The sequence below is a fragment of the Falco naumanni genome, chromosome 5 (genome assembly GCF_017639655.2).
Source record: "Falco naumanni isolate bFalNau1 chromosome 5, bFalNau1.pat, whole genome shotgun sequence".
NCBI lineage: Eukaryota > Metazoa > Chordata > Aves > Falconiformes > Falconidae > Falco > Falco naumanni.
In genome coordinates this window covers 84292264-84315007 of record NC_054058.1, presented here as the reverse complement: position 1 = coordinate 84315007, position 22744 = coordinate 84292264, and the positions used below count along the sequence as shown (strand labels likewise).

At 35.4% G+C, this 22744-nt stretch overlaps 1 protein-coding gene across 3 annotated transcripts in view; it reads left to right on the top strand.

The window, feature by feature from the left end:
* The window catches only part of POT1 (protection of telomeres 1), a 75671-nt gene that overhangs the window by 5561 nt on the left and 47366 nt on the right, over positions 1-22744 (top strand). For 2 of the 3 annotated variants that reach the window (XM_040595014.1, XM_040595013.1), the window contains exons 3-7: positions 4258-4330; positions 5711-5802; positions 11688-11798; positions 14268-14315; positions 15498-15612. In XM_040595014.1, the coding sequence (XP_040450948.1) occupies positions 4258-4330; positions 5711-5802; positions 11688-11798; positions 14268-14315; positions 15498-15612 (439 nt within the window). Of the gene's footprint in view, positions 1-4257; positions 4331-5710; positions 5803-11687; positions 11803-14267; positions 14316-15497; positions 15613-22744 lie in introns of those variants that run through there. The other variant, XM_040595015.1, reaches the window with a different exon arrangement.

Here is a 22744-nt window from a genome sequence, read left to right as displayed (position 1 = left end):
GGTAGTTTGCTGCTGCTCTCCTCTCTGAACTGGTTTGTTACGGTGTCAAAGAGATGCCAGGAGTAGCATAATCAGGTAAAACAAAAAACAAAGCTGCCCTTTTTGGAAGCAGGGCGTGATAGGAGGTGATTTGATTGAGAATGATCCAGCTTACCTTAGGTCTTGTAAGAGAACAAAATGGAAACCTCAATAAACCAGTGCTGCTAGTAAATGAGGGTTCTGTTCCTCAGGGTGTAGTTTTCTGTCCCCATTCACCTGTAGGACATACAGGTTTTCCTGCTTTTAAAAGCTGTGTCTGCAAGCACCCCTGACATGGAAAAACAGGGGTTCTTGTTCACAAAGGAAATGATGAAGTAGACAAAAATGTATTATATATTAGAAGATGTTTCTGCAAAAATAAATGTTTCCATTAGGAAAGCAGAACAATTGTTACCAGACTATGTTTTAAAGCATACATGCTGTTATAGCCAATTGTGGAAAGAGAAGGTGTATGGAATCTTTCTCAAACTTCTGCCTTATATTGAAAGAACATCATGCTGCTGCTGACACGGATTAGTAGGTGACTAAAACGGCTTGATATGAGCTCAGTGCAATGGGACAGCTGATAAAGCTGTGCTAATGCATCATTAAATGTGTAGGAAAATCCAGTTCTGCAGGCTGAGCTTGAAGCAAACCTTAGAATGCACTGATGTTAGGTTATCTTAGCAGTGGCACAGCACACTGTCAGTAGACCTGCCAAAATAGGGATCAGGTCCTGCTTTGAGGAGGGAGGAAGGGGAGAGGAGGATTTTCATGAAGTGTGTTACGGGAAAAAACAACAAAAAGCATCTAGGATGCTGCTGTCTGGCTTGTGTGCCTCAGTCCTTTCATTATTCTGAAACTGTTTTGTTTCCTGGCATCTCTCTGAACAATACAAATTTTAATTTAAATTTGTGGGAACACAGCATGAGCAACATCTATACATCCTTAGTCACAATGACCATTAACTGAACTTGATACCTTCTCCCATTACTTCATCATCCTCTGGCTTTTGCTATGGCAAAGCTGAACCAAACCTGAAAATCAGCTGCCAAGTCAGCTGTTAGACCAGACTGAGGAATGAGGCTGCAGCAAGGAAAGAGTCAGATTCAATAAAGGAATTGCACGTGGTCAGTCTGAGACTAAGTCTAAGTGGCATAATGAATGGGGAGGGGTTGGCTTCTCTATGAGCTCAATAAACAGTGCAGGATTTGTGGGGGAAAAGTGAATTTGAGCAAGTTTTGCTAAAGTAGATTTTGTTGGAATTTGGAGCCCAAGAGTTTAAGGCATGTTGAGAAAGCAGTGGGTAGTATTTCTGCTGAGAAAGAGACCTAGAGCATACGTCTTTGTGATATGGAGAAATAGTGTGAAATAGGGACAATGGACATCGGTTGTGATTATATATGTCTGCTCAAGGAATGTGGGTATGGTGTCTGGTCACTTAGTCACACAGCTTTGAGGAGACACCTACCCTTCTTCCTCTAACAGAGGGGCTATTTATAAAAAGGATGAGAAAAGGATGAGAGACATTCCAATGTTATCTAGAGGAAGGGAGTGCTAAGTCTTGCTGGAGAAGATGGTCACAAGGGCATGAATCACCTACAAACCTGCAAGACCACCACATTCCAGGCAAAGGACTGATAAGATAATTAACATACGAAGCGAGAGTAAGGTAACGAATATGTATAGGCGTTAATTGAATATTCATTTGTTTTATTGTATAAATGTGAGATGGTTCATCACTTCGGGCATGCACGCTTGTGGAGGAGCGATCCCCCGTGCATCTGCGCGCAATAAACATACCTACTTTATAACTTTCGAGTTATAGAGTTTAATTCCGTACGTCATTTGGGATACAGAAGAAAGTAGTGGGGCCAGACTATTATAACAAAGAATGTAGTCCCAGAATTTGAAAACTCATTGGAAGGGTACTGGAAGGTAAAAGGAAAAATAATGAGTAAAAAAGGTCAGAAAGCAGTCTCATCAATGTATTCCGCCTTTAAATAGCAGGCGTGTACAGACTGAAATTTCTTTAGTAAGAAAAAAATGTATGTATAAATACAGACTGTTCCTGAGGTGACTTTGTTTCGTTACAAGGACGTTATTACAAGAAAAATTCTGTAGTATTTTATTTATCTGTGAGTACAGTTCAAGGCGTACAATCTCATCAAGAGCAATTATATATAATATTTAAATATTATACAAAGTTGTAATATGGAAAACAAGTGGCAGATCTTTCTGCAAGTATTCATAGACAGATCTCAGATGTTATTTTTGAAACAGAGCAAGGTCTTAAAAAGATTAGTCAGGATGAGTTTGGTACAACGCTCTAGGTGATGGTCTGTTTGTATTGAGAAGGGAATGTACTCTGAATAATAAGAAAAGGTTCCACTGACAAGTTAGGAATGTACCACTGGATGTTAAAGGAATGTACTCTGAATACTTAGAAAAGATAAGGTGGGCGCCTGAAGGAGATAAGGAGACCAGGAGTCAGGAAATCGTTGAACAAAGAAAGTTGAAAGGTTTTCTCCACCTAGATCCCACCTATTATGAATAGAATGATTGGATGTCAAAATCAAATGAATATGTATGTAAAGATGTAACCTCTCAGGAAAACTGTATGAAATACCTAACTTTTCACTGAAAACTTTGGAGCTACTTTGTCCGGTGCGAATCAGCTAGCTCCCCAACATTGCACGAAATAAATACCTTTGCTGCTTAAAGACAAAATTTGTCTCTGAGCAGTTAACTCTGTGCTGTTTTGGCATAATTTTGCAGATGCTAATTGTTAAAGTAAGTACTTGATACTTTAGTCTCCTTACAGAACTCATTAGTCTTTCCTGTGAAAAGTAGGAACTTACCTGTTAAAAACATATGGTCATAGATTTTTGACTTTTGGCTTGGTCTTGAAGCACTGCTGTCTCAAAAGCAATAAAACAATATGGTACACGTTAAATCTAATTCAACATGGCGATTTTTTAGTGTAATAAAATATACTTTGGGTTGAAAAAGGTTGTTTTGTGAAGTTTTAGTATTTCTTTATAACAGTAAAATTCTTGAATTTGATTTGGATTTCTCCTCAACTAACATGTTGTAGAACTAAATTTACTGTAAAAATTCTCTACAGTAACAATTTGCTACTGTGTGTATAATCCTACTTTGGCTTAAGAAACGTTTACAACTATATTAAACAAGCTACCCACTGAGTATGTACTCTGAAATCATTATGATTTACCTGACTGTCCTCTTAAAGTTGCTTTTGTGCATTTATAGAAAGATTGCCCCTGCTATCTCATTACAAGAAACCTTTGACTTTTTCCTGTGCTGTTTGTGTAGTTCTCTAAACGCTTTTATATAGAGTCTGTTTTAATTTTTTTTTGTTTTTCTTTATTGAAGAAGTTTCTGTGGTTTTATCCTTGAGAAGGATACAGTGCTTTACCTGCCATGCTGTGGAAGAATACAGTTGACTAATGTTTTTGCTACTGTTAAAAGGAGAACCTTTTTTAGATGAGAGGTCTTTCTTTCAAAACACATTTATTCCAAAGGGATGTTAACATCACTGAAGTTGCTGGTCTGTGATTTTTGCTTCTTGTAACTTCAACTTCACTATAGAGTATTTTTACCTAATTAACAGAACCTTTGCAGCTTTTAGAGTGTTTGTATTGCTGACAAATTAATGAGTCACTACAGTTTCAAAACTTTGTAATACTGTTCTCTCAGCTGTACAGTTTATTTTTCACAGAAGATTATTCAGCTTCATATACATCTTTTATTCCTTGACTGTGATTTTGTTTTGATACTTGTTGTAATCCTTTGCCAACATTTTTTGAGAAAGTGCTGTATCTTTTAAGATTTTGATCACCCTACCATTTTAGCTGTCTTTCAGGTTTTGTGCTAAAACTGTAGCCTTTGTGCTGTTATTGTAACTAGTAAAGGTACTTCCATAGCTACTATTCCGTTGTTTAGTCTAAGCTTGTCATCTAGTCATAGCATCTAAGTAGTGTCAACATGTCATATTTCCTTTGTTAAAGCTCAAGAATATTGCTCTTCAGTGCTGTCTTTATCGGGTTTTATTCATGTTTTTTTAAAGAATTCAGATGGTAATTTGCGCTTAAGTTCTACCTTTATTTAGCTTACTGCTGTTTCAGCTATTATCAGTGTTCCAGTAAGTGTGTAGTCTTAGTTCACAATTCACAGTTGGTTTTGTTTTTTTTTTTTTTTATTTATTTTACTTTTTAGGGAGTAGTTGTTCTTTCCCACCCATTAGTGAAACTTGGAGATGGGACTGACTTTTTGAAGATTGTTCTTCAAGGTACTATATTTAAGTATACATTTTAGATTTATTTTGTTGAACTACTTGACACTTTTTTAGACCTCATGCTATTACATCACTAGTACCTGCTTATTTTTGTGTTCAGTAAAATGTTATATTTAAAAAAACTTTAAAAGTGTTCATTTTCTACAGAAACAAGATTACTTTAAACTTATGCCAGTTAAGTTAATGGGAAGAATAGAGTCGTTATATTTCAGTAGAGTTCTCGTTGCAGAATATTTTAACATACTGCCCTGGAAATGCATTAGCTATATGTACAGCTTTAATAGTGTATCTTTAAACTGCTTATCATAAGGAAGGAATAAGAAAAATGCATGCTTACTATGTAAGTGTGCATTTAATATAGGTTGGTATGTTGATTAGCAGCAAAATATTTGTATTTCATTCTGTTTTAATGTAAGCACATAAGTCTTACAATATGTCTACTTACATTAGAATACCTGACTAATCAGGTGAAATTCCATTTCTTAAGTTGTTCATCATGTAATAAATTATAGTAAAAAACAGTAGTCCCTTTTTAAGTCCAAAAGTTCATTAGTCAGGAGTCAGCTGAATTCAAGATTTCCGTGCTTTTCCATTTCCTTCTCAGCTGCTTACACTGGTTAGAGAAACATTACTGGCTCCCTCTGAGCTTTCCTAACTCTACAAATTCTGTGACTGTGTCTGAACACCAGCCTGGGGGCTGCAGATCCTACCTGGTGATGCTGCTTGTAACTGGTGTTAGCAGAGCTGAATGAAATTGATCGGACCTGAGTCAGTTTCCCTACTGGCTTCAGGATTCCCAAAGAGGGAGGCAAACCTTCTTTGAGTCTTCCAAATTTCATGTGACTGTTCAGGAGGGATGAGATTTCCTGCACATTCTCCACAGCCTCAAAAAATAGGTTTGCACATCTAAATAATCAGTGTTGCTTTTGAAACAGTAAAAAGTAGAAAACTCTTAGAATAATAATTTCTGCTTCAGTCCTCCTGGAAGGCTCTTTATTTGTCTGTGTCCTGGAACATCTCCAGTTTATATAGTTCTAAAATATGATTTGTGTTCATGTAAAAAATCAAATGTGACAGGATAGTATTTCCTCTCTCACACTATACACTGAATTGGCCAAGTGGAAGTCTTTGTCAGTTCTGTTTAATGTACACATTTTAATAGGTCCTCTTAATGAAGAATATTCTGCTTGATATACCTATAGTTATCACATAAAAGAAGTTGGATAACTATTTGAAAGGATTTTCTATTTGTAGATTAATCGGAATGAAAAGTGTTATGCTGTAGAGTAACTTATTTTGGAAATCCCTTTCCATTGCTGTTTTGTCTTGGAGAAGGTATGGTGACTGGAATTGCTTCTGCTTTTCTTTCTCTAGATTTGGATAACTTGTGTTCACGGATCAACAGCATCAATATTTTAATATATGGAAAAATGGCAGTGGATTGTGCGAAAATTATACAGTCTGGGGTAAGATATTTTTTTCTTGCCTTAGGAATTGTTTTCCACAGATGTATGTTGACTTGTCTTTATATATGAAAATCAGAAATAGTCTATTCAGTCAACTGAAATCTATAAATATGAACTAGAAAAATACCCACCCAAAAAGTATTTGCTTATGTAAATTCTTTCTAACAATAATATTGAAATAAAGCAATTCTTTTTGTCGATGCTCTTTACTTAGCAAGTAAAGGATCATGAATATGGATGATATTTATGTTCATAATTTGAATGTTTATTGCCATTAGGTAAGATAGATTGTAGGATTAAATTGATTCAGTTATACTAAAAGCTTTAAAAAAATAATCAAAACTATGTACACGTTTTTTTAATTGGCTGGGTGCTGGTGTCTTCCTTTGGCAGAGATAAAAGCTTGGGGTTTTTTTTTAGCTTCTGGGTAAAGGGCCATTGGCAAGTCAACCTACGAGTTTGTGAGACAGTGTGTTGCAACTAAAGGAGAACAAGCTGCAAACAGTTACTTCAGTATTTTTTATGAGATTGCCTGTCAGTTTGCTGACACTTCAATATTAGCCAGATATAAAATTAGTATACAATACGTTATTAGCTTGTGTTAGTGCTTTTTCATTTGCAATATAAATTTATACTAAATTATACTATGTTTTGGGCTGGAAGGAACCTTTAAAGATCGTTCAGTTCCAACCCACCTGTCATAGCCAGGGACATCTTTCACAACATCAGGTTCTCCAAAACCCCATCCAACCTGATTTTGAACGCTTCCAATGACAGGGCATCCACAACTTCTTTGGGCGACTTGTTCCAGTGTCTCAGTGTCTTACCACCCTTAATGTAAAGAATTTCTACCTTATGTCCAATCTAAACCTAGCCTCTTTCAGTTTAAAGCCATTTACAAGCCTTGGTAAAAAGTCTTTCTTCATTAAAAAGATGGGAAGTTATTTAGTGAAGAAAATAGAGCTTTGTTTTGACATTCTTAGAAATATTTGTTATGCACAAAGGTTAAGGGCTTTGTCAAGTACGGAAAAACAATGGCTTAGGATTCTGTCAGGGTTTTTCAGCTCAAACTAGTACACCTCAGCTCTGGTGATCTGTATATTGAGAAAGGGTAAAAATTATAGCAGACCTAAGGGCAAATATCACTTAAAGTTCAAGTTGCTCTGAATCTGTGGAACATTTTACTTTCAGTTCAGAGACTTGTGTATGCTTTTTATGTAATTCTACCTAAGATTAAATAATGACTTGCTTATTTCCCAGCTTTAAGAGAGGGGTGGGGTGTGGGATGGGGAGAGGGGAAAAAAAAAAAATCTATTTATATTCCTTGAGAGGGATCTTTCTGTTTCTGGATAGTAGCTTGCACCCTGAATCTTACTGATTTTAAGGATGCATGAATCAGTTCATGAAATAAATGGGACCAAAGCTGCTAATTTCAAGAATTACACCTAAAATTAGAGCTGAGGTATTTATATAATGTATAGTGACCTATATTACAGTTTTTCTATAACTATGTGCTTAGAAATATTCACATGATAACTTTTGAATCCCTATGTTTTCAGCATTGTTAATCTGACTAAATTAACATGGATTTCATGAGTATATGCAGATAGAGAGAAGGAACTAAATGTTTAAATATTACTTTTGTCATGTAGACAATTCTCAAAGAGCAGGTGACATACACTGGCTGCCTCTTCAAATGGGTGAAGAAGAGTATCTCAGCTAAGAAAAAGTTGTTTATCCTTACGTTTTTCCCAACAGAGGTGTAACTTTGAGATTTTTATCATTTTTCACATTTTAGGTGAAGTCAGTAAGAGGTTTGGAAAGTACAGAACATGTAGGACAGACTGACATGACAGTGACATTTATCTCTCTAAAAAGCAAGGCTAAAAAAACAGTTTAATAAATGTTTAGTGAATAGTTGAAGAAAGTTTTTTGAAGTTATAGTTGTGACCTAGTGCAGCATTTTAAAAAAAAAATAAATTGCAAGATCATGTATTGGTGAAAACTTTCCGTGGAAATGAAGGATTCTGGCTTATATCTTTGTAGACCCTTCTGTCTCTGTGTTACTCTTAGTTTGCCTTATTTCCAGTCACATAATGTATTTTATTAAATTAATATTAATAATGAGAAATAATATTAACAGTAATTAATATTAAATATTTAAATAGCTTACTGTATTTTTTATGAATCAGTAAAATACTTCAGAAGTCTTGCTTAGCAATGTGATTCCTTGTACTTTGGGGAATTTTTTCTGGCATAATTTACTGTATGGCTTCCATCAGCAGTTGGTCAACCTTGTGCCACGAACAGAATGGGTTAAAACTTTGATTTTGGAAAAATCACTGAGTCTAAGAAATATTTTCCAGCAAAAGGTGCTTGCTCTGACAGATGGCATGGTGGTAGGTCTTGGGAAGTATACATTTTCTGTAGTATGTAATCTATTAAATACATCTTTGAGAGCAAAAAAGAAAATTCTATAGGGCATCTTTTTCTATTTACATCAAGTATCTTCTCCAACTAGCATAGTCTATATGAAGGAAAAGTCAGCAACACCTCATGATTGTGAATGAAGGATTTCACAGATTGAATTCTTTCAAATTGATTTAGCCATCAAGAATAAAAATTACCTAGATCCTTTTAGTAGAACCCCTTTAGAGATTGTGCTTTTAATTTATGTTAAAATTGGTGTGTGGCCCTTTTCAGCCCTTTGATAAGTGTGAACTTGAGGGAACAACACGGGGTTTTTGGGCTGAGTGGTAAGGTGTGCAGGTCAGTTTTACATTGGATTCTGCTATGAATCAAAGCCTTATTTCAGGGTTTGTCATATACCATGCTAAAGAGAGAAACATGCCTGGAAGATCAGCAAAACCAGTCTGTTTAGGGCAGAAAAATCTTTTACATCCATCAAATATGTATAAAATAAGAGTGACAGTCTTTATACAAATTTTTTGGTTCCACAGAATTTTGACAGTGAGCCCAGAATGGGTAGTTCCTGAACTTATTTCTAAATATACAAATTGGAGAATCAATTTTAAATTTGAAGAACAAATTGGCTATATTGTCCTGATAATAATATTGAGCAAGGCTCTGAGTGGCAATTAGAAGATAAAGATCAGTACTAAAGAGCTGGGTAGGAAACCACAGCACACAGAGGACAACCCTTAGACAGCCAGAGTACACTAAAACCAGTGTTCAGTCTTCCCCAGTAGAACCTTTGTAGTACTTTCCGTGTGTCTCAAGCGAGGTTTTAATTGTGGAAGAATCTGAATGTGAGGGAACGCAATGATTTCTGAAACTAGCAGAGTTGCAATTTGGCAGTTATGAAATAGATTTAATGTTTTTTAAAAAGGCAAAGTTCTAGCCATTAAAGAATTACTTCAGTAAGGTCCAGTATTTTTGTTTGCTTCTTACTGTTTCAAACTTCAGTTTTGTAGATTTTCATATTGTAATTCCCATACTGTTACAGCTTTAGCTAATGAGCTTGGAGGGAGGAGCAGGCTATTCCCAAAAAATGTGATTAACAATGTTGTTCTTGTCTCCTGAGAGGCTTTTGGTTTTGTAACAGATTAAGTGTCAGGGGAAATACTGTCTTTCCTTTATTTCTTTTATTTGAATGAGGGGAATAGGATTTGTTTTTATTGTTTCAAAATGTTGGTTGAATCTTATAGTTTTTATATATGTATATATGTGTGCAGTGTAATATTCTTCTGTTGGTAAGAAAATCCACCAATTTATGTAAATGACTTTGATTCCCAAGCCACTTATCAGAGAATTTTGTAGCTAAAAGGTCAAATTGAAACTAATCTATTTTGAAGACTAATATAGCATTAAATTTCAAAGCAGTGTGCAAACCTTGTGTAAAGTTTTTTCGTGTTAAAAATCTGCAAGTCACAGCCTGTCAGAGTTGACCGTGAATTTGTAACAGACTGGAGAATATACTTGTTCTTTCTATTTATAAAACTAGATTTTGAGGCTAGTGCTGTTGTCTTTTCCTCATTGAAATTGCACAGTCCTTTCACAGGTGTTTTTTGAATGAAATGTAACGCACTGCATATTACTTGAAAGTAGTCACCAGTGATCTATTACTATTCACAAAAGTTTCCATTATTAGCAACTTGTGCAAAGGCTTGAGTCTGTAATTTTAAAGTTCCTTCTGACACAGGAGAACAAGGCAAGTCAGCTGTACAGAGCTCCAATCCTGACTCAGCAACCAAGTCCTAGAATCTTGTTCAGCCTGCAATCTAATAAAATGCTGAAATGGGAATAATGTATAGAAGGGCAAGCTTTTTAGCAGAAGGTTGATTTCACTGTTGAAGGAACATTTGCATGAGTAGCATCAGCAACAGTGAAAGGAAGGACACATGTTAACACCTGGTTTCTGCAAAGTAGCTGAGTTTCCTGAAGCTTGTGTTTGTGTGTGGAAGGAATGAAATGACTGTCACATATGTTAGTAGGGCGGTGTGTTCCAGGCGCAAGAAATATTGAGCGGTCTAATTGTTTAGACCCCTTTTAACTTATGTAGTTCTGAGTATGGGTTACACTAAGGTGACTTAGATGTTGTCTTTTAGTCAAAGTATACATTGTACTCCCATTTACAGCACTACCGGAAAATTGCCATGCCCTAAATAGTTTCCTTTTGTATTAAACTGTGTGATTAAACTTTTTTCTGCAGTAATTATATAAATCCTTTAATAACTAAATATATCACTATCACTTAAGCTAGTAGCCTTTATTGCACAAAACATTAAGGTTTTGGATCTTAAATCATTTAGAGTAGCATTGTCAGATTGCTGAAATAGCAAAAAATAGCCATCATAGTGCAATATTTAGCTAAAACTGTCAACTTTAATCAGAAAACCCTTTTATTTGTTGTAATCAAATAAACACGTGAATGAAAGTCATTCAGTAAAAGCTTATGGAAGTGCTTTTGGTAGAAGGTCAAATAGAAATAGGGTTCCGAGTCTAACATGTTTATTGGAATGGATCACACTGGTATAGCCCTGCTATACAGTTCTTGTACCAAAGGAACCGATTTTAAATGAGCTTTACGTTGTATCAGACTTTCCAGCATTATCTTTGTTTGGTCAGATACCTTTCTTACTATCTCTATGTCCTAAATATGTTTTCTATTTCCTCCCCTTAAAAAAAAAATAATAAAAATTGTAAGTTTGCTGCTAAAACAGTGAGTTGCTTCAGGGGCTTAAATCATTTACCCCTTAAATCATCCTTTTCTTGTTGGTGTCTGAGGAACTTTATACCAAAGTGAAAATACAGTTGCAAATGCAAAAACCAGAATTGCAGGAGTGACACCACACAAGTTTGTAATGTCTCTTTTGCTACCAGAAACCTACCTATTGATTGACCTACCTGTTTGACCCTTAAGAAGGAAATTTGGAAGACCAAAACAGAAAATACTGACAAGTAGAATCTCTTCAAAATGTAGTTGTAGCTCAGTAAGAACTAAGTTCTGAGGAAAGAGTGTTTTGTCACTACTGATCTGATGTCTGATTCCTTTTCTAGCTTAGTTACACTTAGAAAGGAGTCAGTCTTCAGTATTTTGGAAGGGGAATTATGCTTTTGTTTTATTCAGTGTGACTCTTCCCCTCTAGCCCTTTTCAAAATTAGCATTCAGTCACAGTAGCATCGAAAGCACAAAAAATTTAGCAGAAATTGAAAAAAAAAAAATGCTCACTGGCATTGGTTGGAAATATGAATTCTGTGGATGGAAACCTAAATAGAGAAACTTGAAAGTAGTGTTGAGAATTTGTTCAGGCTTTTTGTTTCTTGAATTTCTTGAGACTTTAGGGTGAAATTTCACATCACATGCTCTTAAAAGTATGTGGTACAGCCTATGTAATAATCTGTTTATCAACCTGTTCCCATAGGACACAGTTGTAGTAGCAGGATTTAAGTTGGCAAAATCACCTACAGCAGCAGAGGATGGTAGACATTGTTGCCACCTGGAGGCATCTGAAGAAGATGGGTCAGCCATTTATGTACGTGAGTACCCAAAATTTTTTTTTCCAAATACCTTTACAGTAGAAAAAGCAATAAAATCTATTAGGATCTGATACATTAGATTATTTTAGCATGTTTATCAGGAAACAATCAGGACACATCTCTGTGTGTCTTCATACAGTTTTATAATAACGCAAACCATGCAAGATCCAAATTATCTTGGACATCCCCAGTAAATTTCTACTTATTGAGCGCAGAAACTTGACCTTAGTTGGCTTTACATAGATCCCTAGAGGACTATTGAAACCTGGAGACTGGTTTAAATCATTCTCATGCATGACACAGTGCAGAAATGCAGACAAGGTAGAGGGAGCAGGAGTGGTCTTGAGTTTATAATTCTTAGTTTTTTTCTGGTCTATGAGTTTGTATTGCTTTAAGTCACATCATTATACTTTGCCTTTGAAATATAGGGATTCCTAGATTGTTAATTTTTGAAAGAGTTACAGCCTTTTTTCTGAGGAAAATATTTGTTCTTTTGTGCTACTCTTGCATCAGTACAGTTCATCTTACGTGCTTCCATCTTTGAGATATGAGAGTGGAGGTACCCTGTTCTTCCTCTGCTGCTTCTATGTGTGGTAATGCATCAGCAGTGCATGGCTGTTGTAGGCACTGTGTCTTTGCTTCAAGAAACATTTGCTAATCTTTTTAAGCCTAAATAGGTATTTTAAAAGTTATAGGACTTTAAAATTACAAAAGTTTAAATATCAAAGTATTTAGGATATTTTGCATTTGGAAAACTGTCATAGCCCCTCCATGGGGAGCAGTGAGAGTGTCTGGGTGTGGAATGAAGCTTAAGTTTTCAAAAACTTTGTTGGATGCCTCAGTGGGATATTTCTAATATTTGTTACGAAAGTTATTACAATAGTTATGGGCATCTGGTGAGAGAGTGTTGCATGTTTTTGATGACTGTAATTGTTTACTACTGTTAAGAAGGAGGATGATAGTATTGAACTGAACTCTCAGTGACAATGCTGTAAACTATTCTGTAGTCAGTGAAAAGGAAAGGGCACCTTCACTGGAGAACAATAAAGCATTATACTGTATGGTGATTCCTTTGAGCCCATCCATCAGATTTTGAAACAAACTTAGAAATAATTATGAAAAATTAAAAGCAAAAGCATATAGAAAAGTGTTTTACTAAAATGCATTCTGTGCCATTATCAAGGTGTGAACTTTTTTCTGTAAAATTGTCTGAAAATAATTTTAAATTTAAGAAAATATTTTTTTTTTATTTCAGAAAGGCACTTCTTCCCCCCCCCCCCCAGAATTTACCTCTATAGATAATTAAAGTTTGGCATGCAGCTCAATGAGAAACAAAATCAATTAAAATTGTAGTGCAGACTGTTTCATGACATTTTTTATTGATAACAATGACATACAGATAGAAGAAGTATGTTTCACTGAAGATAATAGCAAAACTGTGCCCTGAGTCTGAGCAAATGTGTCTAAACTGAATGTACCTAAATTTTAGGCACTACATGAGGTGTACACAGTTGAGTATTGGCAGGACCTCATGGCATACAGTCTAATCCCAAGAAAGATGTGCAGCTCACGGAATGTCTATCTCGCCATGGACCACACAGTGGAGCTTGTGGCACTTAATTTACTGACATGCTCATTGAATGCTTAAAATTAATACAAATTATCTGAGTTTGTGCTTCACTTTCTCAATTATAACTGTTCCACTTGACTATTTAAAATAATAAATGGAAGTAAAACTAGCTTCAGGAATGCAGTTGAGGGTGGAGAGCAAAACCAAATCCCTTGCAGGAGTCTGCACTGCTGAGGCAATGCACAGCTGTGACATGGAACCCTGTGTCCGGTAGATAGGCAGTGGTGTTACATCAGGATGGCAGCTGAGCTCTGCCCTGTGTTTCTCACTATAGGGCGAGTATGTGTTGGCATTAACTAATCGTGGAGATTTGAGATATTTAAAGTATGTTATGCTGAGGGTAGGTCTGGCTTATAAGTATGGCTCTAAAAACTTAGGAGCTACCTTTAAATAGAACTTATCCCATTCTGGTGATTTTGACTTGAACCTTTCTTTTTCTTTTTTATATTTCCCCCCAAAGGAGAGTAACAAGTCACTGAAAGCAGATCTGCTCTAAGCTTTGACATGTACAAAATGTAAAGTTCTCTGTTAAGTGATTATTTCTAAAGTTGTGGCCTCCAACTTTCAAATGCTAACTGTTAATGTGACCTGAGTTATACTGCACTTCTGCTTTAGAAAATATGTGTTACTTAAAGTAGCTTTTGTCTGAGTGTAATCAGAGTAAATACTGTTTTCTTTGTAGGATAAAATTGTACTAGTTTCAGAAGTGATTCACATAGCAAAAGAGCCTGTAATGCTGTTTTATATTTGCTTATGGTGTTATATTTGCTTTAGAGTTATCAAATGCAGTGTCTTCAATTTTGTAATCAGCAAGTTTGTTATTTTTTCTCCTCAGATTTATCCTAAACAAAAAAAAAATGCTGCTTCAGAAACTGCATCTGTGGTGAGTTTATATTTGGGATGTTTTTAAACTGTGGGAGACGAACTACGTGTAAATAAGAATGTCTGGATGGAATTCTTTTTCTTTCCTGCCTATTACACTTCCATACTCTCATCGCAGCAGTTATTTTATTTAGTTTTAAATTTTGCAAATAATATGTCTGGAAAACAGAAGAAAATATGAAAAAGTAATACTTTTCTGTAATTGCAGTGTAGTTATCATTTTGATCTCAAACTAGGCTGTATGTTGGTTTGAGAGAGATAAACCAGAAAGGTAATGGTCATTCTAAAGATCATGTGCTTTACAAAAATGTAAATATGAATCTTCCTCTGATTTATAATCAGACTTCATGTACTGGTCTTAACTTATCTTTTGATTAACATTTAGAACAAACCTTTGTGTCTAAATTAAAAATTTACAGGAAATAGTATATTAAAGGCATAGAAACTGGTGTATGAAATTTTATTATTCTTTATCATAAGGTTAAAGGTTTAGTACTAAAGATGCTACAGCTTGGCTTTGTATTAATTTGGGAGGACACTTCTTTTTTCTCCCCACCCCTCAGTATAGTAATTGGAAACCAGTTTTCAGTCTGTTTTGCAGAATTTGTATTCTTTAAAAGAGACCAATCAGCATATAATGTAACCTTAAGGTGAAAGGATAGTAGTCCTTAAACAGTAGAAGGTAGTCCTCAATTTCTTTAATCCTCCAAGAAATGCTGTTTTAATGAGAAGACTTACACAATGGCTGTGAGAGGTAAACCACCAGCCTCTGAGACAGTGATCTGTGCAGTGACACTGTCAATAGTACTTATAAAATTATTTATGCATATACTTTGAAAAACCCTTTGCATGGACATGTTAAAATCAATCAGTAAAAAATCACTTTCCATCATTCTTATAATTACTTCTATTCACCTATTTCATGTATTGAAACTTATATGGACATTATTTTAAGGAAGATTTCTCAAAAAAATGAAAGTAAGTCTTGTGTGCTTTATTAGGTGTGAAAATACATATGTATGTATCTTTAGAGAGTCTAAAGTGAATAAGGAAGAAATAGATAACCTTTTTTCTTTTTAGGATTAAATCATATCTGAGGGTATATAATGTTAAAAGACAAAACTATGGGTGAATATTTCAACAATTTTTTCTTCTCTTCCCTAATTTTATTGTGCCTTTCCAGTCTGTTGCACCAAAATATGTGTATACTCCTCTGAATCATCTTAAAGATGGAACTATAGTGAATTTGTATGGCATTGTGAAATTCTTCAAGCCTCCATATGTAAGCAAAGGAACTGGTACGTACTATATTCAAGAAATATAAAACTCTTCCTTCAAACAGAACTGTTCTTACGATGTTTATTAAAAATCAGCCAGAACAACAAGTTCAGGTGATCCTTTGACCACAGTTCTCAGCTAACCTCAAGAAAACAGAACAACAAATAGGTAAGGGATAGCAAATGAAGAAAGTGTTTATGAAGCTAATACTATCAGTAGAAAACAGAGAAAGTGACCTGTGGAGAGAAAAAAAAACAAAAAACAAAAAAACAAAAAAACCAAAAAAAAAACCAAAAAAGTGCAAAAGCCCTGCACCTGTCCTTGTGGGAAAGGTTTATTGTGTAAGTATGTGCAATTCTTCCTTGAGATTTTGACAATGAATTTTATGAACTGCTTATGTGGTGCCAGCATATTTGTTATTTGGAGAAGCTGTGCAACAACTGAATTTTTTCTGAGAGATGAACACTTACTGATTGTGTTGGTTTTGCTAGAAGATCATACCATTTCACTAGGTGCTTAGTAAGTATACAGCTAGGTGATATCCCTGCTAAATTCAATTAAGCAGTAGAGTTTCTTATTTGATTCAGAATTAATTAAAGTATTTTATGCTTGTTATAAAGTTACTGTGCATTTTAAAGTTCAGGGAGGGTTTCCTCTTCTATATGTATTTCTAATCAAACAAAAAAGAATAATTAGGATGGTGACTGATTTTTATGATGTTAATTATGCATGCAAGTTTCTTGAACAATGTCAATAGCCATGAATTTGGCTTCTAAATACCAAAATTTAAGAAGTGAACATTAAATCAGAACCAAGAATTAGTGGCTTGTTTGCAAAATGTTTTCAAACAGATCTGTGTGATCTTACTTGCTCAAAAACTTGCCAGCAGCAGTCTGAAAGGTGATGCACGCAAGGCATTAAATGCCTTTGTGAGAGCACAGTACTATAGCTGCAGTACCATGGCTTCCAGAATGAACTTTGCTTACTGTTGGGTAGCTTGAAACAAAAATGAAGTAGCCAAAAGGTGTGCAAACATGGTGGCACACTTGAAAAAAGTTCCAAGTCCAGCTAAGATTCAACTAATGGCTTCACTTTTTGAATACCAAGCAATCTTCACCCTTCGTTTGAATCAGTTTAGAGTGTAGGAGAAACGTCTGGGAGGTCTGTACAAATACATGTATACTACTTTCAGTATGTTCAAATGAACTGTACTGATATAATCTGTATTGTGGCTATGCTAATTACTTCTGTTTGGTGCACATAGTATTCTTCTAGATAAGCAGGTATACTGGTTTGAAAGATCCTATTGACAGTAAATCTTTGCTCTCACTTGTAGCTAAAGTGTGGTCTAACACTTGCCCACAGAAAAGACAAGACGTGTGTGCTGCTCTCTGGGCTGTAGTACACCAGGTGTCAGCTGTACTAAAGGCAGCCACCAGCCCCGTCAGTAGTCATAGTTATGCAAAGTAACATAGGAATTTTCAAGAATATATGAAATTAACTAGGTCCACAAGCTAATGAATAGCTTGCAGCTAATGAATTCCTTGCAGCAGGGAGTTCAGCAGTGTTTTTACATACTGTTGGCCCTGTCAACAGAAGAAATAATACATCGGCAGCATTAGGGCTCAGTGCCCTGATGTCTGCAGGAGAGCAGTTCTGTGCTTCCCATACAGTTAGTTGTCAAAATGTATATTCCTGTTTTTGTTTGTTATAGAAGGTGACAAGGCTTGTTCCTAGAAAACCTTTCTACTGTGCATTCTTAGTGTTGAAAAGGCAATAGTGTTCCCAAAATAACTCTAAAACATAAACAAAAAACAAGTCTGAAGAATATGGGATAATCTAATTTAAACAGTAACATTTGAAAAATAGATGTAGTCATTAAGTTGGGAACTAAGCCAGTAATGGTCCATCTGTTTTTATAGCAAATATAGCATGTTTGGTCTTTTTTTTTCCTTTTGAGACTGTGTAGAGTAGGATAAAATTAATGTTAACTTAGTCATTAGTACACTAAAGTTATTTTTCTAAACAATAAACTGCAAATCTTTAAGATTATATATTGTTTTGTGTTTTATATAGGAAAAAGCAAATGGTAGTTGTTAAGAGAAGGCTGTGTCAAAGTTGGTTGTCACTTTTTTCAGAAAATAATTGTTTTTAATACTGTAACCCAGTAAAAGTGGAAGACTACAGTTTTCCAGTTGGTTTTCATTAGAAATGTTACAACACAACAGATATTCCTAGATGTAAATGAGGAATAACAGTAAATGAAAGTGTTTGCAGGAACTCAATGCATTTAGTCTGGAAACAGAAAAGTGTTCTGCTCTCTAGTTAGAAATGCAGCCATTCATAAAATACTGAATTAGGTGTGTGCATGTTTCCTCTGTGTATAGCAAATCAAGTTACAGTGCTAGCTTACAAGTAATAGTAATAAAAATTATTCTACCCCTAGAACTGAATACTTTTGGAACTGTCGTGATTTAGCTACAGTTAATACTTAGGCAATACTTAATATCTATAACATATTAATTGAAAGAAAGATTTCAGAAGGAGCTTTTCAAAGGTCAGAGATAAGATTCCCAGATACTAGTGAATGGGTAGTGTCAGGTTGCTGAGGGCTTAAGGAGAAGGATTTGGGGCTGCCAGGCATGAAAAAGGTTTGAAAATGGGAAAGCAAACTGTGCTGTGTGTGGGTGCCCTGGGGATTGGCCTCCAGGAGTGGCTGGGGCTGCCCTGGGCCCAGCACAGCTGGTTCCAGCCCACCTGTCACAGGGCCTGGCTGAGCCCCTTGGTCAAGGTAGCAGTGCCTCTGGGAAAGCCAAATGAAGAAAGGGCAAGACACGGCATGGCACTGAGAAGTGAGGAGGAAAAATGTGAGAAACAACGCTGTGACACCAAGGTCAGGGAAACAGGAGGGGAGGAAGTCATCCAGGTGCTGGAGCAGACCTCAGATGAGCAGATTGTTCTACAGAAAAAGCGTGTAAGGACGGAAGGAGCGTGAGAGAAGAGGATCTGTTATGGACTGACCACAACTCCCCATTCCTCATCCCCCCTGCACTGTTCTAGGGAAGAGGGGAGGTAGAGATGTTAGGAATGAAGAAGTGAAGTTGAGCCTGGGAGGAAGGAGTTGGGGGGGGGAAAGAGTCTTTTACACCATTCTACCCTATATTTACTGGTAGTAAATTAAATTAATCTTCCCCAAGTTGAGTCTGTTTTGCCTGCGATGGTAACTGGTGAGGGATCTCCCTGTCTTTATCTCAACCCACAAGCTTTTCCACCTTATTTTCTCCCCTGTCCTGTTGAGGAGGCAGAGTGAGAGAGCAGCTGGATGGGCACCACACAACCCACCAAGGCCACCCCAGCATATATGCTAGGACTCTCTGGGTTTTTCAAACATTCCTGTTCTTTGGGTTATAATGAAATGAGTATAAATCTGCAGAAAGGATCTTGAGAAACAAATTTCCTTTGAAGATAAAAATCTCCAGGGGAATGAAAAATCTCTTTATCTTAAAAAGACAAACAATAGTAACACATAGTCTTCATGGTTTCTCAAATAGAATGAGTAAATTTAAAAGTTTACAAAACACGTCTTTTGGGTGGGAGTTCTCATTAGTGATACTTTCCTGCTTGACACGCCACTAAATCTGCTAAAGACTTTGTTATAAAGGTCACTATACAGAGCAGATAAGTGTTCTGTTTTTAACATAAAAAAGTTAAATTATTTTAATTTTGATTGACTTTTTGATGTTTTCTGCATAATCTGCCAAACAATATCTGTCCACTGTAGTGAGCTTCTCAAAATCTTCATTTTGTGTTGCTGTATGGTGATTGTTTATGCTAGACCTGTTCAAATGCTATCAGTCTTACAATACCTATATAATATATAGATACATAAATACATATATATATTTATTTGAAAAATTGAGCTCTCACTGACTGATACTCTCAGCCTGCAATTGTAATAGATTTCTTAGCTGTGTTCAGCTGAGTTTTCAGTATGATCATAAATTATTATTTATTCCAGATAAAGTTGTTTTAACCAAGCATGCTTCAGCTCAGCATGTGTAGTTTGGAATATCTATACATGAGAATTTCATGTGTTCTGAAAACCATCCAAGGAAGTACTTCAGGTCCTGCTTGGTACAACAGACAGATGGGTTTCTGTCTTCTGGAAGGTCTGTTGCAGGTGTTCAGAATTATATTGTAAGTTTCCTTCCTGAATAATTTAAGAGTCTTAGGTATTTTATATTTTTTAGCAAAGGTGATTCTCACCACCTCCTCCCCTCCCTTAAGCCCAACAAGGACATCTCAAGTATTTAGCCTGAGTAAAAACAGTAAATGCATCTGTCTTTATAGTGTCCAATTACAGACGTTATGTGCTTGACCATGAAGGTTTTGGGACATTACAGTGTGATGCTGCTGCTTCCCCAAGTCTGTCTTTTTTTTTTTTTTTTTTTTTTCCCTGCAGATATTAGTCACTGTTTTCCATAGTGCAGGGAAGAATTATGGCATGAAGAATCCTTGCTGCTAGTTCACAAGATGTCATGAGAGTAAAATCCTGTTCTCCTGGGGAAGCCTCCACCTAGCTTGTTCCCTTAGATATATGCAGTATAATAATGTCAGATGTTGAATTAAAGTCTCATTTCAGCTTACCTAGACATGCATGTGAATGACAACTATTTTAATGAAATACTTCTTAGAATCAAATTAATAAAGGGTAGCATTTTCAGAAAGTACACTTCTAAAAACTTGAACATTTCCAGGTCTGCAGTTCTACATGCCCAAAATACAGTTTAAGAACCAACAATCAGATTCCTCAAGATATTTTTAAGCCCTAAATTTTATTTTTATTTTCAGTTTTTATTTGATCTTGAGCCAAGTTCATCAAAATTCTCAGTCCAGAATTTTTTTAAAACTATGTAGCTGAAAAAAAAAATTACTTTATAGCATGTGGGCAACTTTGATTAAAATAGTCAAATTTTCTTAAGTAATAGCAAACCAGCTTTAGAGTGCAAAACAAACCAGACTGTTGTGGTAACTGATGGTCTAATTGTGAGGAAGCAGGCTTATAGTTAAATCTGCAGTAGTTTTGGTCTTTAAAGTATTGAGTTCCATTTTGGTTTTTTGAGGATAAATTTAAATTTTGCAGAACACAATAAAGGTTTGCAGAGGTAAAGATAGTGATTTTGTTTCTGGAGCCTAAAAATGAGATTAATGTTCTTTCCTTTCTGTTCAGTGGAGTTTGTGTTTCTTTTTTTAAAATAATTGCTGTTTCCTATCATTTAATAATGAAGATAAATAATTTTTTTAAAAAAATAAACAGTTGAATAAATAGTTAACAGAAAGAAATCTTAGGACAGTCACTTTGATCTACAAGTTACAAGTAATGGCATTAAAACATCTGTTCAGCCAGATGCTTTTGGTAGTTACTCAATGTATCTCTTAGGTGCATTGCATGTTAGAAATAACAAGCTGTAGTAAAGCATCTTCAGTTTGATTCTTAAAGGTTTTGTTTTAGGTTTTGGCAGTATATGTGTTTGTATAAGAGTGCGTGTATATTTGCATTATTTTCCTTCCTGTGTTTTGTTGAACATATTTGGTAAATTAGCTGGTTCAACTGCTTGGGTTTAGTACAAAGACACCTGTGTATTGAATGGCCTCAGTAATTCTTGAAAACATTGGTGTTTGGTGTAGTTTTGAAGAGAGAATTTCCTACAATAATCTCCCTCTGTTTTTGTGTGTGTATTGAAATATAAGAAACAGAAGGCAATGTCTAATTAGCATCCCTCATTGCCAACAACATTGCCAAAAACATTTTTCTCTCTTTGCAGGAGGAAGTTATTGATTCAGGATAGTGGGTTTTCTACTGAAATGTTAGTCAGGAGTGCATATATGATTGCCCAAAAGGAGATTCATAATTAAATCGATGCTTTCTACCTTAAAAATTTATACAAACACTTTTGTTAGGAACTGCTGAAGTCCTCAATAAAACTAAAATAAATGTTTTATCAGTAAGTGCTAAATGGCTTCCTACAACATCAGTAACTACTAATCTGGAAAGCTTTTGTAGCAGTTCAGGTTTTCTTACAGTGACTGAAATAAAAAGTAAGAATCTGTGGGGTTTGTGTATGGGTTTGTTTTTTTAATACATCTGTACACTGTGGAGAGATGCTGACTTTCTGAGCATGCTAATGAGTGATGTAACAGTCCATAAAAGAGTGGAAATGCTATGGCATTTATAAAAAGAAAGCTATAACCTGAAAAATGAACCTAAACTGTCATCACACTGGAGGAAACTTCAGCTTTTCAATGACTGTTGCAGGGCTACAAAACATTCGTATTTCAGACTATTTAAAGTCAAGACCTAGAAGCTTGGAGGAGATCAGTGTTCTCCATGTAGTTAATGTAACCTTGCACTGATCTTGACTTGGAATTTGACTAGGTTTAAGATAGTCTGTGCAATATTAATGATTTCCCTTTGTTGCATAAATTTATTTTCTAACAGCTGCTTCATCAAATAGTTGTGGGGTTTATATGAGATGAAATAAACTAAGTAACAAGGTAAGGTAATTGTATTTCTAAAGAACAGTTAAGAACTAGTCTGAAAGATGCAAGAAGCGTGTGGACAGTTGCATCACTGTACTTTCATTAAACCAAACATTGCTTTTCTCTGCTTTTTTTTTCATAAACACCAATTCTGAGGTGTTACAAGCATAATTAGACAGGTGTCCATTGCTGGCAGTCCTTAACATGATGTTAAGCCTGAGTGGGAATACCCCTTCATAATAATCCATATATTAAAAAAACCCATAGGTATAGTTTGGAGTTCTGTGTAGTATAAGCCTAAACCCAATGCTTTTACTGAGTCAATCTAGTATGAAAGTGAAAACATTCTTTCATAGTAATAAAGTTCAACTGTAAATCCAGTGTGTAAGTGTAATATTTTTAAGACAGATTATTACAAGTAAATATTGCCAGTGGTAAAGTTTCCCTTCTTTAAGAAAAGTTAATCAGTGAAGTAAACTTACCTAGTAAAGGAAAATTGTTTGACTACAATATGTAAACGTTTTTTTAGCTTGAGGGATTTTGCTTCATTGGAAAGTATTTTATGAAAAATCAAAAGCTTGACCAATGCCATTTATTATATCATTTCCTGTA